This window comes from Mya arenaria, chromosome 15, assembly GCF_026914265.1.
Source record: "Mya arenaria isolate MELC-2E11 chromosome 15, ASM2691426v1".
In the NCBI taxonomy this organism is placed as follows: Eukaryota; Metazoa; Mollusca; class Bivalvia; order Myida; family Myidae; genus Mya; species Mya arenaria.
In genome coordinates, this window is record NC_069136.1 from 491,042 (window position 1) to 510,329 (window position 19,288).

Genomic DNA, 19,288 nt, shown 5'->3' on the forward strand with positions numbered 1-19,288 from the left:
CATTATAAAGGTTCCATGTTGAATTATTATTGGGTATTCGTATCGTTTGTCCTTCCTTATTTGTTATTTTATTTGCCATGCACAATGTATATGCTAAACGTGAATTCTGAGCTAGAATTAAGCTGTTACATTCTTCTTAAAATCACCTCATTTTTTTGTCATAATGCAGGGGCGGGTCCAGGAATTGACGTTAGAGGGGACGTAACTTAGGGGCGCAACTTTCGACATGTGTCCCTCCCTCAGAACCGAAAGTATATGGCATGAACTGTTTGTATGGGGATTGGGGGTCACTCCCTCATGAAAATTCTAACAATTTGTAATCGGATGGTGTATTATGAGCTTATTTTATTACCTTTGTTTCTGTCATATTGATGAAAACTTCGATGATTTTAGAGGGGGCACACGCCTCTTAAACCGCTAGTGTAATGGATATACAGTTAGATTTGATTTCCAAGGCTTCACATGTGAAAGATTGTTTAGTCGCCATCATATTATAAGCGTTCAAACAAACCGGTGAGACACTATCCTCATTGTTGTCCGTTGATGCCACGATACGGGAGCGCACAAAGGATACGGGATCGGACGTCTGATACGGGATTATAGACGTAATTCGGGACGGAAATAAAGACTTAATGCGGCATCGGAAACGCTGTGTGACTTGAAACATCGACACCAACTAGCTAAATACTCAAACATACAACAGGTGCTAAGTGTTTTATCAACGCATATGTTATTTTTGAGAAGTCGGACAAATTATCGATATAGAAATGAACAACCATAATCGATAAGTGTATTAAATTTGTTTATACTAAATACAACTTCTATGTCTTATGTATTTAATACGTATCAAAATTATTCAAAACATATTCAATGACAAAATAATTGATTCAAAATTGGATTTTTTTTATATTCATATCGCCGATGATTCATGAATAATCGATTACATCTTATTCTCGCACTAACACTAGTACTTGTATATGCTATAATTGAACTCAAATTGACTGATAACATATTAGATGGATGGGCTATCTTCTTTCTATTATAATTATCATGCTGTTATTGACTGATTATCACGTGTAATTATCCGATTTTATAGAGGACAAAACGTGATACAGATACTGTGAATTGTCATGTGACGATCACTCAACCAATGAAAAAGGGGGAGGGAATCCCAATTCAATGACGACAACATGTGGCGATGTCTCAACCAATGAAAAGGGAGGAAATATCCCATTGTAATGACGACAATATGTGTCGATGTCTTAACCAATGAAAAGGGGAGGAAATATACCAAACATATAACAAATGTTTTAAAAGCAAATATAATGTATTAAATATGAAGGTTGACATTTATTTGAAGTTCACATCGCTGTTTTCACTGATAAGGTATGGAAAATGGCATGCTTCAACAATAGTTATGACGCACACATTGGTTCGATTGCTCATATTTTGGTTATGATATCAACAACGTTGTTAATGTCATCGTTTGCCTCGTCTGCTCTGCCACTTAAATGGATACACTTGTGGTCTTTGGTACTTCTAACACGATTTGAGACAAACTGTCCTTGTTTATATTTAAATATATGAGCGCATATCAATAAATTTACCGTTTTCAAGTTAATACCGAACGATTCTGTTAACAACGTGGTTACTTTAAACATTTTTGGGGCAATCAGTTCAATTACGACTATCAGAATCCTTGTGAAACAGTATACATAGAATGTCATGTGCAAGTATTGTCTCGAGAAAGAAATTTCCTTTCTTCCGGTAACACTTGTAGTTCGACGTCATCCACGATGATGTCTTCATCAAGCGGTGTCAAACTGCTTTTGCACATGTGTTGAGTTACAACTGCACACATGGTGTGACTAACAACACTGCTTGTGGAACGCAAACGGTCTCTGAAAAAAAGAATATACTTTCAACAGTCAATGAACAATTTGTGTTACAACATAAAACTTCGGGGACAGTGTGTCCTATATTTGTCTTGATTTGGAAAACAATAAAAACTCAGATATACTCAGCAAACAAGAAAGCATACAATTTAACGGCGGAGAGTGTCCACTAGCCACTGTGCTGGTGTTATGGTAAAGGCTATGCCTAGAAAGATGACAAATGTACTAAATAACTAAACATCAAACATTGTCTAGGTTAGGAATGTCAAGTCATATGTTAAGCATAGAAACCGGTTGATGGCATTTGCCAACGGCAACCCCTTGTAATGAAAGAAATTGTCTATGTTTATCATAATTGAAGACGAATGTCATTTTGACTTGAATTTCAATTGTATGCCGAACTACGAAATATGTATATCAAGCCATATTACTTTAAAAGACCGAATATGTTTAAGCTTATTGAGTTGATGACCTCTCAAAATTCTGTTGTTATTAGGAATTTGGCTGTGTATGTGTATAAAGCGTTTGAATTACGAAACACTTTTCATTATGAGAAGAAAACATATTTTCTTTTCGTTGTAACTACATTCTGTCTTGCGACTTAAGACTTTGTATTAAAATATACATTTTGTTATGTGTATACTCATGGACATATTGTCTAATATATAATGGAAATAAACTTGTAAACTTGTAAACATATCCGTTCAAATCCCGTTTATAGACAACTGCTGCTTACAAGAAAAACTCAACTGCCAACAGAAGTGCTACAGCTTCCACGGGAATATTGAGCGACGTAAGAATCATCACTATGGTAACAATAGACGAGCTGGGAACCGACGGAATTGCAAGGGATGCCACCGTCGAAAGAATGCTGAAATGAAGACAACAAAGTTCTTATAAATAACAATGGACACAAAATAGATGTGCACATGACAAGCACGTCATGATATCTGCCGTTAGGCCGTCCTTCTAGTGTGACTGTTGTTGCGACCCGACAGTCTCAGTGGAAATGTTCCGACTCGAATTTGTGTAACCTCTGGAATAAGGATAATGTCACATGTGCCTTTCATGTTTAGCGTTTAGTCACAACAGTCGCACAATACCGAACCAAATTACAAACACTGCAAACAAGCCGTTCTGAACGAATATCTTACATTTACTCTTAAACAAAACTAAAATAATGCCATCAATTTCAACAGTGTTCTTTAGAGTTCTTTATTATTTATAGTTACCGAACAAAATGTTCCACAGACATATCGTGAAACTGCATCGAGTTACCTCATTAAGGGAAAGGCTGAATTTGGTTTAATATGAAAGACCAAAAAATAGACAATTAAACATAGATGACAAAAATACAAACCCCGTCGTGAAAATTATATCAAGAGAGGGGAAATTTCCTGAGAAGTTTGCAATAAATAGGCAAGAGCATGCAATGAATACTGCACTTCCGTTAGCGCTCACAGTGACGCTAAAAGGGATCACGAAGCGGGCTATCCGTTTGTCCGTAGAAAGCTTCACCTCACATGCGTACAGCATTTCCGGAATCGCCACCGCCCTGGAATAAACACCTCGTTTTAGCAGTTTTCTATGCCTTCAACAGGTTGCCAACTTCTTATATCGTATAAGTGGTGTTGATAAAAATGTTTCTAGTGTATTTGCAATTCGAATTTAACACAAATAAATGATTGCTTATAATCATACTCCATCTTTTATAATAGTTACATGAATATCAAACAGGGACTTTTGAAACGGTTTTATTGTTTTTTCATTGATCTTATTTAAATCTGGAAAAAGAAATTGTGTACTGAACATTATATTTAAAAGTAAAGTATTACGTGCTTGCGGATGCAAAAGCTATCAGCCACGGCCTTGAAATACCCATCATGTGCCCATACGGATTTCGCCGCGTCAATCCGAATAACACTAGCGGCATAACAACCAACTGTTGTATCACCAAGGCAACGGTCACTGCTGCTATAAATATGCCAAGGTCGCTAAAAATGACGGCAACGTCTGATAAACCCGCAACAGCAACTAAAATGAGGCTGAGGACACCAATGGGAGTTGTCCTGTGAAACGCAAAGACAAAGATAATAATTACAGATGTAGCAGAGAGGTTGCCAGTGTTTGTTACAATTTTATATTCGATCATATCGAAATGGTTAACCGTAATCAATTAGCAAATCGATACTAACTATTGGTATTAAAATACCATTTTATTCACAATTGCTGTTTCTTTATTTCTAAACTGGCTAAATATATTAAACAACACAAAAATAAATCAAAAACAAAAATGTTATCTTTGTACATTCATAGCAAAACTTATAAATAATACATGATGATTAGTCTAAATGTTTTATGTATTTTAAGGTAAAACAATTAAGTTTTTACAGCTCAAAATTGATTGTTGACGGCCATAATGGAGTATCGCCGATGTTAGGCGCTTCTTGACAAGTGATGGATTGTATTCGATCTTGTGTATGTAATGTAATTACGTCACTGTGTTTCTTTTCTTAATCAATTACTTACAATACAAAAATAGCGCCATGTTAAAGGTTTAAAAAACTCGCTTGTTAATGATGATACAGTAAAATAAGTGGACTTAACCATAGAAACCATCTTATAATGGCAATAATTGTCTGAGTTGCGGCCTCAAAGAAGTCGATAAGTGGTTTCCCTTTGCTCTTCAATGACGCTGCTGCTATGCCCAGCAGAGTGCAGGCGAAAATCAAACCTTCCAAAAATAATGTGACCCTTTATTCCACAAGACACTTAAGATTAAAACATACTTTCATACTTAATAGGTTAACAGTTGATTTATATTATTCCTATATTAGAGTAACATTGAGATTTAAACAAATACCGAAAAAATATTTCAGGTAGAACGAGTGTTCAAAATACCATCAGTATTAAATTGTCTGTAGGCATGTTTTACAATAATAAGCCATCATCACACACAGGTATGTTGCACTTAAATCAACAGGTTGTTTATTATAAAACAGTATCTTTTCAAAAGATATTACATATCAGATTAATTTCAACATTTCAGCTAAGTTATTGGATAGAAGACAACGTCTCCAGAACGAATTATAGTTTATATTTTAATTATGGCAGTTATCCTTACCCAGCAGGTTTGGTCCGTCGCTTTTTCCTACTTCCTTCACCAATTGTGTGTTTGTCATGTTGCTGGTAAGGTTCACCGTGGTTGTTTCTACATATGAGGTTTGCGTCTGTCGAAATGTCGCCTCAAACAAATTGTCTGGTATAATATTCCTGGAGAAGGAAATGATTCATTTCACACAACAAAAATATTAGCAATATAAGAAATAGCACTAACTCTGTTAGACTCAGTAAACCTTATTAAGAGGAACTGCTATGCTTTCTTTAAAATCCATTGCAATATCACATACAACTTTTGTGTGTGTGCATATTCTGTGTAGTTTGTTTATATATGTTGAATAAACTATGTTAAAATCAAACCTTATTTTACCATTTGTACTGTTAAGGTGAGTTAAGCCCCTTCTTTCATTATTCAATATATCTGGCTCCAATATCACGAGAATACTTAAGTCAGATCTTAATCTTCATCTCAGCTCATTGTACCATATCACATAAAAAGTTATTACAAATTTTATATATGTTTTTAATAGCGCGTTCTATCATAGAATATGTTGATTAAAACATTCAGTCCAGATTCCAATGGAAATGTATTCAACAGCCAAAAAATAATTTAAGTACAATTCATTTTTTTTAACAATTACTCAAGTATATTTTTTTGCTCTATATTTTTTTTTCTTTGAAACATTGACATTTCTTTTATCAACACATTCCATTAAAAAGTATGTTATCAAAAAGTATAAAAACATTCAAACTTTTGAATCATACTATGCTTTTATATAATAAAATGAGTTGAGTCTGAGATTGAGATTTGACTTCAGTTTGTTCGTGATATTGGGGCCTGATATTCAATAATGCGAATGTTGGATGCCTTGTGACCTCACACTCTTCAGTTATCATTTCAAAGGGGTTTATATGTCAAGAAAAAAATGTAAACGTTATAATTATAATAATTCCACTGATAAGAATTTTTCTTTCTTAAGAAATTGCGAAATAAAACATTTCAAGTCAGATTTTAATTGGAATAAATGTAAACTACAATAACGTTGTCCATTCCGTTTTTACGGTCATATAGATAACATGCTATGAAGAAGCAGCAAGCAAAATCTATTCAAATAATTCCACAATTGAATGATGTTATTAGTCTTAATAACATTAACATGACGGTAAATGGAACTATTAGAAGAATTACGCTTACTTATGGGTCAACAACCGCAATATTATAAAATCGGAATAATGGGGTATACTTTTGATAATGTTAAGTCAAACCTTAGCAAGTCTGCAAATATGTCTGGGGTATTAATTGTGTGGCTTATACTGACAGCCTGGTTGAGAACTTGGCCACTTTTGTTACCTGAAATGAATTTTTCGGAATCACCCAATGGTGATCTTATTGCATGACAAATAAAACAAAAGCCAGAATCCAAACAGACATGCAACTAGTAACACATATGGACACACACCGAAAGATAGTATACATAGATGATATTTGTTTGTTTCTTTGCAAGATTCGTTTGTTTATCATACGCCTGAAACTGATATAAAATGGCAGTTAATTGAAGTCTTAAAGAAAAACGCGTCAAAATTTATGCGAACGTTGCTTCATTTCGGAAATGACGTCGATATATTTTTTCGGCAGCAACCGTGTGCGCGATGAAGTTTGATTTAGTTATATATATGGGCAATAGTGGATGGGTGTATACCACTCACGAACCGTACGTTAGTTTATAATATTAATAGATATCTTGCTTGTCAGTAAATGATGGGTGTAAACCTTGAAAGAGTTAGTGACATAATGGGTTTATCGGGGATTTACACCGGCTTGCGAAAGCTCAACCTCACTCGTCCAGATTTGTATTAACAAAACATTCTAAAACAAACAGCCACAAGGCAAAGGCACAGCAAGGACAGCAGGTAATATAAATGCATTATCTGGTATATTTTGGAGGTTACTTATTGTTTGGGCAAATGCAAGCAAACCTTTGTTCTGACGGCCAAACACTGAGATTGTTGTACTTCAACTGAGTTCATGCCTTAATTAACCAAAAAACAAACCCAACCTACCAGGTTTAAACGCAAGGAAAGCCAAAACTCCGAGGACAGCACCCAGTAAGTTCGTTAGAAACACGAAAGTGAATGCAACCACGCTGATTTTACCGTTAGCACGTGGCTCCAGAGACGCTGTACCTGGAAGATGTTGGCAAATAATTTTTAAGTACTAAGTGTTGGTGACATAATAAAACTAGACTACTCTTTTACGCATCCCGGTCAACGACATATGTGTCCTTACACTAGTCTAGTAGCATACATTCAGTGTATGTTAGTATGTATTGATCGTTTAATGCTAAAACGGATCCTATGGCTATTTAATTTAGATACGGAACTTAACATTTGTTTTCAACTTAATCACTGACGAGTACGTCACTGTCACCTCCAAACTTGAGTTAAGTACGCTTAAGGGTGGTTATTTTTTATTTAGTACATCGTGGACATGCGACAGCTCTCCAATCTAACAATTTGGTTGGTAGTGCGGCTTCAAGATATAACCGGTGCATGGTATGGCATCATCTTATAGCTCGCAATGCTCAACGCCGATGTCTCTTAGTTTCATGTTTACTGTCAAACCCCGTTGGCTCGAACTCGCTTTGCTCGAATTCCTCGTTGGCTCGAATTCGCTTTGCTCGAATTCCTCGTTGGCTTGAACTAGATGTTAAGGACCGTTTCTTTAAACTGAAGTTAAACATTCCCGCTTGGCTCGTATTTTTCTAGGCTAGAGGTATTTTCGCTGGTCCCTGGGAGTTCGAGCCAACGGGGTTCGACTGTATTTGTACTATATTTGATATCCTTATGAAGACAGAGATCGAGGTACATTTTAACATGCTCATACAGTCCAAACTGTGTGTGGAAAGCTTTTAAATGGTGCGATGACTTCCTTAAACGCCCTTGGTTACAGAATAATGTTTACTAAATTATTTAGGTGATGAAATGGCTAACTAGAATCAAAGTGGCCTACCTGAAATAACGCTTGCAACAATCAACGGAACAATCATCATCTTCAACAGACGCAAATACAGGTGTCCAGGCAGACCTGAGTTGTAGAAATAAAAGATAATGACATAAGTAATACGTATATTACACCTCCAACATGACATTTGTCAAGGACTTGTCACGCGGTGACCTCAATTTTTTACATATTTGGTCACCAAAGAATATAGTACTAACATGGCGTCTATTTTCCGATTCCTTTGAATAAATGAAACATTTCCAATAAATTGATCAATGTTAACTGATTGTCGACGTGATATATACTTCGCTCCTAACCGATATGGTTTTCCGAAACTTATAATATATTAGTTTTGCGTGTATAACAAACATAACATGACAACAGTTATATGTATTATACAGTTGACGCGTAAAATCTTGATTGAAATATAATGTTCGTTTGTGGTGAAGTCAAGTAAAATGCATTATTTACTTTACAGCGAAAAAGTAGTCAGTGATCGAATTTAACGGTCGCTAACTCGTAAAATGCGACTAAAAATAAAAATCCTGGCACTCGAATATTTCCGCGACCGCGTATAAAAGCGACGAATTCGTCAAACTGTACTTTGCGCTTTAAAAACTCCTTTCCGGAAGTTTATAATAGATAATCACTTGACCGTGTATGGACGCTTGTCGCTGTGTACAAATGTTATTATCGGATATTTAAGTAAGCGCCTCGGAGAAAACTGTTATAGATAATCACGTGACCGTGTATGGACGCTTGTCGCTGTGTACAAATGTTATTATCGGATATTTAAGTAAGCGCCTCGGAGAAAACTGTTATAGATAATCACGTGACCGTGTATGGACGCTTGTCGCTGTGTACAAATGTTATTATCGGATATTTAAGTAAGCGCCTCGGAGAAAACTGTTATAGATAATCACGTGACCGTGTATGGACGCTTGTCGCTGTGTACAAATGTTATTGTCGGATATTTAAGTAAGCGCCTAGATGACAACTGTTTTCGTCTGGTTTGTAATTCGCAACTGCCAAAAATTGAGCGCAAAATAACCAGTTTTTTTCACGCGAAAAAGGCCCACAGGAGGTGAAAAGGCTGATGGAGGCGCAAGGATTTAACCAAAGACCCCCAAGACCCTCTAATCTAGCGAAAAAGCCTCCATCGTCGGTACTTCGTCGGAAACCAAAAAGTGTCGGTTCGATTCTACGGCATCTGTCAGAATCGTCAAAAATGGAAAACGGAGCTGAACATCAAACTTTTGTATGAAACAAAAGAGAATGATGACAATGTTGTTGTCAAAATGTGCTGTGATGTGCTGTGATGTTTGTAATTGTAAAGAGTTGGTCAGCGATAAAACATCAACTGTAGGCACTACAGTATTTTAGTTTTTATTTAGTAATAAACAGTTCGGACCCTGCCCATAATACTTGCTTTATTCTGCATGCTTTGGCCAGTTGTGCAAAATACATTAACATCGTAAATGTCAATGTACATAGTAATTTTCAAAAGTATCCAACTGGACGTACCAGGCACCTGGTTACTCAGTAGCCTTGAATGGCTAAAAGTGACTTTAACACTTCTCCCCACTTTATACTTTGAAAGTATAATCTTAGGTTGGGAGGAGTGTAGTCATTTACTACTAGAGATTCAAGGCTTGAGTAACCAGAAGCTTAGTTAGCCCAGCTGGGTATATGACTTTGTCTATGTACAAATTAAAACAAAATGTTACGGTTTATGGTTTATTCTTATTTTAGTGCACTTGGTAAACAGATGTCCATAATGCAACAACAAAACAACTTATTAATTTGGCAACTTACAGCAAGAAAAACGCCCTTTAAATAACAATTCAAAGTTAAATTCGATCCCTGAAAGCATAATTCATTATTTACTTTACGGCAATTGTAGGCAATTATTTGCACCGTTTCACTCATAACGCCAGCTTACACACGATCGTCTGCGGGAATGTGGTATTATGTTGCGGGAGAAAGAAGAATATACTGGGCAACACCCTTGTCCGGCTTGATGACCTTCAAACTCGCACTTTCCATGGCCGGGAATCAAACCCGGGACACTTGAATTCGCGAAATGGACAACCGTGATGACATTAAGAGTTGGAATGTGCCAATCTGATTCTGAGCCAAATATGCTTTTCTTCTATTATCCTTCTGTACTATAGTGAACTAAAACAAATCAAGTTTTACACGAAAACTTTCCTCCTTACCTAACCACATCAGGGTGGTGTCAGACGGGTTTGTCTCCCTGACCGCGAATCCCAGTCCAATACCAAGTGACACGCCAACCAGCGTGAGGACCAACAAAGCGTTTTCCTTGACGACTGATGTTATTAGTGCGCAGGTCTTCATGGCTGTTTGTTCTACATACAGAGATATTATTTTATTGCCATTGTCAATATCAACTTGATGAATTTTGCAATTAAGGCGACAACATTGACTGAAGTAGTAAACATTGGGCGACAACGTTGACTATAGTAGTAAACATAGGGCGACAACGTTGACTGAAGTAGTAAACATTGGGCGACAACATTGTCTGAAGTAGTAAACATTGGGCGACAACATTAAGTGAAGTAGTAAACATTGGGCGACAACATTGACTGAAGTAGTACACATTGGGCGACAAACGTTGTGTGAAGTAGTAAACATTGGGCGACAACGTTGACTATAGTAGTAAAAATTGGGCGACAACGTTCACTGAAGTAGTAAACATTGGGCGACAACGTTGTCTGAAGTAGTAAACATTGGGCGACAACATTATCTGAAGTAGTAAACATTGGGCGACAACATTGACTGAAGAAGTAAACATTGGGCGACAACGTTGACTGAAGTAGTAAACATTGGGCGACAACATTGTTTGAAGTAGTAAACATTGGGCGACAACGTTGACTGAAGTAGTAAACATTGGACGACAACATTGTCTGAAGTACTAAAAATTGGGCGACAACGTTGACTATAATAGTAAACATTGGGCGACAACGTTGACTGAAGTAGTAAACATTGGGCGACAACGTTGACTGAAGTAGTAAACATTGGGCGACAACATTGTCTGAAGTAGTAAACATTGGGCGACAACATTGGCTGAAGAAGTCAACATTGGGCGACAACATTGACTGAAGTAGTAAACATCGGGCGACAACATTGTCTGAAGTAGTAAACATTGGGCGACAACGTTGACTGAAGTAGTAAACATTGGGCGACAACATTGAGTGAAGTAGTAAACATTGGGCGACAACATTGACTGAAGTAGTAAACATTGGACGACAACATTGTCTGAAGTACTAAAAATTGGGCGACAACGTTGACTGAAGTAGTAAACATTGGGCGACAACATTGAGTGAAGTAGTAAACATTGGGTGACAACATTGTCTGATGTAGTAAACATTGGGTGACAACATTGTCTGAAGTAGTAAACATTGGGCGACAACATTGAGTGAAGTAGTAAACATTGGGTGACAACATTGAGTGAAGTAGTAAACATTGGGCGACAACATTGAGTGAAGTAGTAAACATTGGGCGACAACATTGTCTGAAGTAGTAAACATTGGGTGACAACATTGTCTGAAGTAGTAAACATTGGGCGACAACGTTGACTGAAGTAGTAAACATTGGGCGACAACATTGAGTGAAGTAGTAAACATTGGGCGACAACGTTGACTGAAGTAGTAAACATTGGGCGAAAACGTTGTTAACGCCATCGTTTTTTACAATAAGAAAGATACTGCTCTGGCCCCAATTTCTCGAAACTTCTTAAGTCCCTGATAACAGAATTAAGCTAAGCTCACTATTTTTGTGTTCCTATAATCTGTATAATATTTACTTCTTTAAGAGTATTTAAACATATGATAGGAGTTATGTTTATGGTAATTACAATAAACCATTTTTCATTTATAAAAAAATAATTTAAGTATGTATTTTGGCTCAATGAAATAAGCTTCTTAAGCCTGTTAAGCTTAAGACGTTTCGAGAAATTTGGGCCAGCAGAGTTAATGAATACACTGTGATCTGCAGTTTTCCTAACAAGATGAGACAACTCTTTCAGCTGTAATTGTTTTATTTTAATGTATTAGCACATTATGAAATAGTTCACGTTTAAAAGTTAACAACGGCGTCGTTAATCATGTTGTTAACTTTAAGAAATCTGAACGATTGACCCAATGTTAACATTAGCAAATTATCAGCAACACCAAAACCAGTATGTTAGTTTTAATTCTGATATATATACTTAATTGAAATTAAATACTATATGTGGGTAGTTAAGAGTCATCGATATGTATTTAAAAAAGAACTAAAAAACGATGGCATTTTTGAAGCATTTACCTATATTACACACAGACATGAATCCTTACTGCAAAAATCGGTCTGAACTGTATATAAACGTGTTTCGGTAATATTTATTAATTTATTACAACACAATTGAAAATAGCAACACTTTTTATTGAAAATAGCAACACCTTTTATAATACTGAATAGGTGACCGAGCGGAACTTTCTTCCAGTTTTAGCGAGTAAATCCTTATTCTAGTATATGAAACTACTTACATATTGACAATTCAATTGTAAATTATCCAAACACAGTTGTATCTGAACCTGGCCTTTCTGTATGAATGTTTGATAAATTTTAGCAATGAATACTTCAATGCTTTCATTCAACATTTCTAATGAACAGTATTGCATCAGCTCCTTGTATATGTATAAACAAGGGACACAACTATGAATACACCTGTATAGTTGCACGTCATACTTACTCCCCATAAATGAAGCAGCGAAGAGGCAGGGCACGTTTTAAAAAAAATATATTGCCACGCACTATATATGCGACGCTTTTGCCGCCCGGACAGCTATACTGTGGTATAATGTAGCAGGTTAAAGGTTCAAATATGCTTTTTTAAGAGATACTCCATGATAAATGGAGGTTGTGCCTCCAGGACATTGACACAACAGGCAAGTCGCTATAGTGAAGTCAAACAGCACAACAGAAACACGTTAGGGACATATTCTCGGTTTCCCATTGACATGGGTCATGTAGTAATTGATCATGGACAAATTAGGACACGTAAGCCTCACTGGTCATGTCATGTTTTGATAACAAAAATGTTACCTTTATCCCCTCTGAGAGTTTATTCCCCGTTTTTTGTAGAATTTTCCAAGGCGGTAACAAATGGGTTTTCTTATTTTGTATATAGTTTTGTACGTAATAATGTAAATAGTGCCATTGTGTAACCCGTTAGACAAATCGTGGAGATTTACTGGGCAATTAAAATTTATTGGACAAAACGTTGACGTGTACTTCGCTATTGTAACTATCAGGACGAAACGTTGACGTGTACAGCGCTATTGTAACTATCGGGACGAAACGTTGACCTGTACTGCGCTATTGAAACTATCGGGACGAAACGTTGACCTGTACTGCGCTATTGAAACTATCGGGACGAAACGTTGACCTGTACTGCGCTATTGTAACTATCGGGACAAAACGTTGACCTGAACAGCGCTATTGTGACTATGGGAACGAAACGTTGACGTGTACTGCGCTATTGTGACTATCGGGACGAAACGTTTACGTGTACTGCGCAATTGTAACCATCGGGACGAAACGATGACGTGTACTGCGCTATTGTAACTATCAGGGCGAAACGTTGACGTGTACTGCGCTAGTGTGACTATCGGGACGAAACGTTGACGTGTACTGCGCTAGTGTGACTATCGTGACGAAACGTTGACGTGTACTGCGCTATTGTAACCATCGGGACGAAACGTTGACGTGTACTGCGCTAGTGTGATTATCGAGACGAAACGTTGATGTGTACTGCGCTATTGTAACCATCGGGACGAAACGTTGACCTGTACTGCGCTATTGTAACTATCGAGACGAAACGTTGACCTGTACTGCGCTTTTGTAACTATCGGGGCGAAACGTTTACGTGTACAGCGCAATTGTAACCATCGGGACGAAACGATGACGTGTACTGCGCTATTGTAACTATCGGGACGAAACGTTGACCTGTGCTGCGCTATTGTGACTATAGGGACTAAACGATGACGTGTACTGCGCTATTGCAACTATCGGGGCGAAACGTTTACCTGTACTGCGCAAGTGTAACCATCGGGACAAAACGTTGACGTGTACTGCGCTATTGTGACGATCGGGACGAAACGATGACGTGTACTGCGCTATTGTAACTATCGGGACGAAACGTTGACGTGTACTGCGCTAGTGTGACTATCGGGACGAAACGTTGACGTGTACTGCGCTATTGTAACTATCGTGACGAAACGTTGACGTGTACTGCGCTAGTGTGACTATCGGGACGACACGTTGACCTGTACTGCGCTATTGTAACTATCGGGACGAAACGTTGACGTGTACTGCGCTAGTGTAACTATCGTGACGAAACGTTGACGTGTACTGCACTATTGAATTCATCGGGACGAAACGTTGACCTGTATTGCGCTATTGTAACTAACAGGACGAAACGTTGACCTGTACTCCGCTATTGTAACTATCGGGACGAAACGTTGACGTGTACTGCGCTATTGTAACAATCGGGACGAACCGATGACGTGTACTGCGCTATTGTAACTATCGGGACGAAACGTTGACCTGTACTGTGCTATTGTAACTATCGGGACGAAACGTTGACGTGTACTGCGCTATTGTAACTATCGGGACGAAACGTTGACCTGTACTGCGCTATTGTAACTATCGGGACGAAACGTTGACCTGTACTGCGCTATTGTAACTATCGGGACGAAACGTTGACGTGTACTGCGCTATTGTAACTATGCGGACGAAACGTTGACCTGTACTGCGCTATTGTAACTATCGGGACGAAACGATGACGTGTACTGCGCTATTGTAACTATCGGGACGAATTGTTGACCTGTACTGCGCTATTGTAACTATCAGGACGAAACGTTGACCTGTACAGCGCTATTGTAACCATCGGGACGAAACGTTGACCTGTACTGCGCAATTGTAACTATCGGGACGAAACGTTGACGTGTACTGCGCTATTGTAACTATCGGGACGAACCGATGACGTGTACTGCGCTATTGTAACTATCGGGACGAAACGTTGACCTGTACTGTGCTATTGTAACTATCGGGACGAAACGTTGACGTGTACTGCGCTATTGTAACTATCGGGACGAAACGTTGACCTGTACTGCGCTATTGTAACTATCGGGACGAAACGTTGACCTGTACTGCGCTATTGTAACTATCGGGACGAAACGTTGACCTGTACTGCGCTATTGTAACTATGCGGACGAAACGTTGACCTGTACTGCGCTATTGTAACTATCGGGACGAAACGATGACGTGTACTGCGCTATTGTAACTATCGGGACGAATTGTTGACCTGTACTGCGCTATTGTAACTATCAGGACGAAACGTTGACCTGTACAGCGCTATTGTAACCATCGGGACGAAACGTTGACCTGTACTGCGCAATTGTAACTATCGGGACGAAACGATGACGTGTACTGCGCTATTGTAACTATCGGGACGAAACGTTGAACCATCGAACCATCGGGACAAAACGTTAACGTGTTAACTGCGGTATTGTACCTATCGGGACGAAGAGTTGACGTGTACTCGCTATTGTAACCATCAGGAAAAAACGTTGAAGTGTTCTGCGCTATTGTAACCATGAGTGTCCCACCTTACACCTGTCAGCGAAGCAGGATTTATTGCTCAACTTTACACCTGTCAGCGAAACAGGTTTCGAGTGCCCAACTTTACACCTGTTGTCAACAAAACAGGTTTTGAGTGTCCAACCTTGCACATGTCAGCGAAACAGGTTTTGAACAGATGTCTAGTGTCGAACGGTACACTTGTCAGAGAAACAGGTTTTGAACAGATGTCTAGTAACGAACGGTACACTTGTCAGCGAAACAGGTTTTGAACAGATGTCTAGTGTCGAACGGTACACTTGTCAGCGAAACAGGTTTTGAACAGATGTCTAGTGTCGAACGGTACACTTGTCAGCGAAACAGGTTTTGAACAGATGTCTAATGTCGAACGGTACACTTGTCAGCGAAACAGGTTTTGAACAGATGTCTAGTGCCGAACGGTACACTTATCAGCGAAACAGGTTTTGAACAGATGTCTAGTAACGAACGGTACACTTGTCAGCGAAACAGGTTTTGATTGTCGATTGGTACGCTTGTCAGCGAAACAGGTTTCGAGTGTTCAACGGTACACTTGTCAGCGAAACAGGTTTCGAGTGTCCAACCTTGCACTTGTCAGCGAAACAGGTTTTGAGTGTCGCACCTTGCACTTGTCAGCGAAATAGGTTTCGAGTGTCCAACGGTACACTTGTCAATGAAACAGGTTTCGAGTACCAACGGTACACTTGTCAGCGAAACAGTTTTTGAGTATCTACTATCAAACCTTACACTTGACAGTGAAACTGGTTTGGAATACCCAACCTTACACTTGTCACAACAGTTATCGACGATTGTCTGCAAACGAAAACTTCATAAACAAGAACCACAAAATAAACATTGATATTATACCTCACATAAATTTGTGCCTTCTTAGTATTTATAAACTCGATCGGTCCGTATATCACTGTATTTTTAAGAAAATCTAGTTTTATGACGTCAGCGGTCCATATAATATTTTTGGCCGGTCCGGACCTCGCAAGAAATGTAATATCTGCTGACGTCATACAATTTGTAAGTGCGCTTTGCTAGTTTTACAACGGCGAAAACTTGTATCAAGTGAACATTATTAGCTTTGTTCAATAAAACACATTTAAATCGCTTTACAAATATTGGATTGAAATGAAAAGTGTTCGGTATAATGTAAGAAATATAACACACCACTTCGGGTCATATGGCATTATAAGGACCGGTCAGTCAGCCCTCGAAGGTGAATGGACCTCGGCTAACGCCTCGGTCCACATACGCCTTCGGGGGCTGACTGGCCGGTCCTTATAATGTCATATGACCCTCAGTGGTGTGTTATTTTTCTTAAATATTATACCTCACATAAATTTGTCCCTTCTTTGTATATATAAACTCGATCGGTCCGTATATCACTGTATTTTGATGAAAATCTAGTTAAATGACGTCAGCGGTCCATATTATATTTTTGGCCGGTCCGGACCTCGCCAAAAATGTAATATGGACCGCTGACGTCATACAATTGGTAAGTGCGGCTTGCTATTTTCACAACGGCGAATATTTGTCGCAAGTAAACATTATTAGCTTTGTTCAATTAAACCCATTTAAATCGCTTTACAAATATTGACTTGTAATGAAAAATGTTCGGTATAATATAAAAATTATAACACACCACTTCGGGCCATATGGCATTATAAGGACCGGTCAGTCAGCCCCCGAAAGTGAATGGACCTCGGCTAACGCCTCGGTCCATATACACCTTCGGGGGCTGACTGACCGGTCCTTATAATTTCATATGACCCTCAGTGGTGTGTTATATTTCTTAAATATATCCTTCGTATTATGTTAATTGTCTAAGCGTCCATCTGGTTGCACTTGTCCTTGAAACCAGGATATTTAATCTTAAGGGAGTATATACAATAACAGTGCAAGTAAATACGTATTATCTCAAATTATAATTACATAGCCTTCATCTTAAAGATGTCAAAAACATACTTTGATTTGTAAACAAAACCTGAAACGAGTAGTTTAAGCAATACATGTGTCGTACACAATTTTAACTTAACTTTTTCATCATAATAATCATTTTGAATATCATAATTGTAAGTTTTTAAATATTTAAATAGTGAATCAAATATTCAACAATTGATGTTCTATGTTTTAGTGAAAGTTAATTATTGATAACTTACATTTGTGGGACCGAATCGAAATTCCTCCGAGTTATTATGGCGTAAATCCTTATCCTGGTGTATGAATGATCGAGTCGGAAGGTTATGTACCGAATGATCAATGAAACTGGTGTACTTATATTGAAGTACAAAACACATAATGTACATAAATGCTATTGCATCAGCGGCCTTGGATAATGTTCTGTTTTACGCGTAATAATTGATTGGCTATAAATGTACTACATCATCATAAGGCCACTGAAACTCCTCCAGTGTGTTTCATGCTGCGTGGTAATTGTTGTTTCTTGATTAAAGTTGATGATTTAAAGCGACCAGTAGTCGCTACAGCAATAAATCACATATATATCAAACTGAACGGGGACAGAATATTTCTGTTTGCTTAAAATTGAAATCTGTGCCTCAAACATATGCTAAGCAGGCCCAATATCACAAAAATACTCAAGTCAATTCTCAATCTCAACTTATTTTGCAACTGAACCGCATAACATTATTTAAAAATAATATGTGTCTTCTTTTTGAAGTGCATTCTCTGATATATATTATGTTGATAAAATATTTTGTCAATATTTCATAGAAAACTTATTCTAGGACAAGAATTCTGCCGGAGTCCAATTTATTATATTTAAGTTATTTTTCAAATACATGCTGTGCTCTAGAAAACAAATTCGTGAGAATATTGAGTAGGGATGGGGGAGGGTATCATGTGATGTAATGTGCACAAAGACACGAGTCAAGCTTGAGATTGAGAAATGACTTGAGAGTTTACGTGATGTTGCGGTTAAAACTAACCATAACAAGTAGAACAATCAAACACCGATAAGTAGGATAATCGCATTCTAAATATACAACCTTGAGTGTAGGTGTTTACAACAGCCCAGCTCCTGACAAAGTGTGTGTGTTTATATTAAACTGAAATATACTAAAGTGAAAGACGCTTTCCAACAAAATATATGTGAGGTGCTTTAGAAGACGATTAGAATCTTCTTTTACTAATGCTGGTTTACATGTAGCAACAGTAATGCAGTGGTATGTATTGGAGTTTGAATTTTTGTGTGGGTCAGTGACAATCGAGGGTAATCTTCTTTTCATTAGTCATATGTAGATGAAAGATGATAGATTCTGACGAATGCTCCAACGATAGTGTCAGAGTATATTTCGGCCAGTCTATGTTTTCACCATGGCTATCTTGTTTAACTAGCGTAAGTAGTAAAAGGTGTTTGCATTTTTGTGTGGGCCAATGACAATCGAGGATTTTTTTCAAATTTTCTGTTCATCCGTTTTACGTAGATTATAAGTTAATGTCTAATTTTGGCGATCTTCAGAAAAAAGGTCGGGCTATCTCTACCGCAGGCTAAATTTTCTGTCGATCGCCAAATTGAGCTCTAACATACCGTTAGAGACATTCCTAGATAGAACGAGCTTGTGCCGTTACTTGCAGG

The 19,288-nt window shown here is 37.9% G+C and overlaps 1 protein-coding gene across 4 annotated transcripts; it reads right to left on the bottom strand.

Moving 5' to 3' along the window:
• Positions 1-1,304: 1,304 nt before the first annotated feature.
• LOC128220748 (excitatory amino acid transporter-like) lies at positions 1,305-18,028 on the bottom strand. 4 transcript variants are annotated; one of them, XM_052929253.1, is made up of 11 exons: positions 17,850-18,027; positions 10,236-10,388; positions 8,026-8,100; positions 7,077-7,199; positions 6,282-6,366; positions 5,020-5,168; positions 4,503-4,629; positions 3,731-3,964; positions 3,256-3,450; positions 2,632-2,766; positions 1,305-1,901 (listed from the first exon to the last, which is right to left on the bottom strand). In XM_052929253.1, the coding sequence occupies exons 2-11, from the start codon at positions 10,375-10,377 to the stop codon at positions 1,724-1,726; spliced, it is 1,443 nt and encodes a 480-aa protein (XP_052785213.1). In that variant the 5' UTR covers positions 10,378-10,388; positions 17,850-18,027; the 3' UTR covers positions 1,305-1,723. The 4 variants fall into 4 exon arrangements, with proteins under 4 accessions (XP_052785213.1, XP_052785214.1, XP_052785215.1 ...); XM_052929254.1 differs by lacking the exon at positions 17,850-18,027 and adding an exon at positions 12,567-12,682; XM_052929256.1 differs by having other exon boundaries at positions 1,763-1,901; positions 3,357-3,450; positions 17,850-18,028.
• Between the last annotated feature and the right edge of the window lie 1,260 nt (positions 18,029-19,288).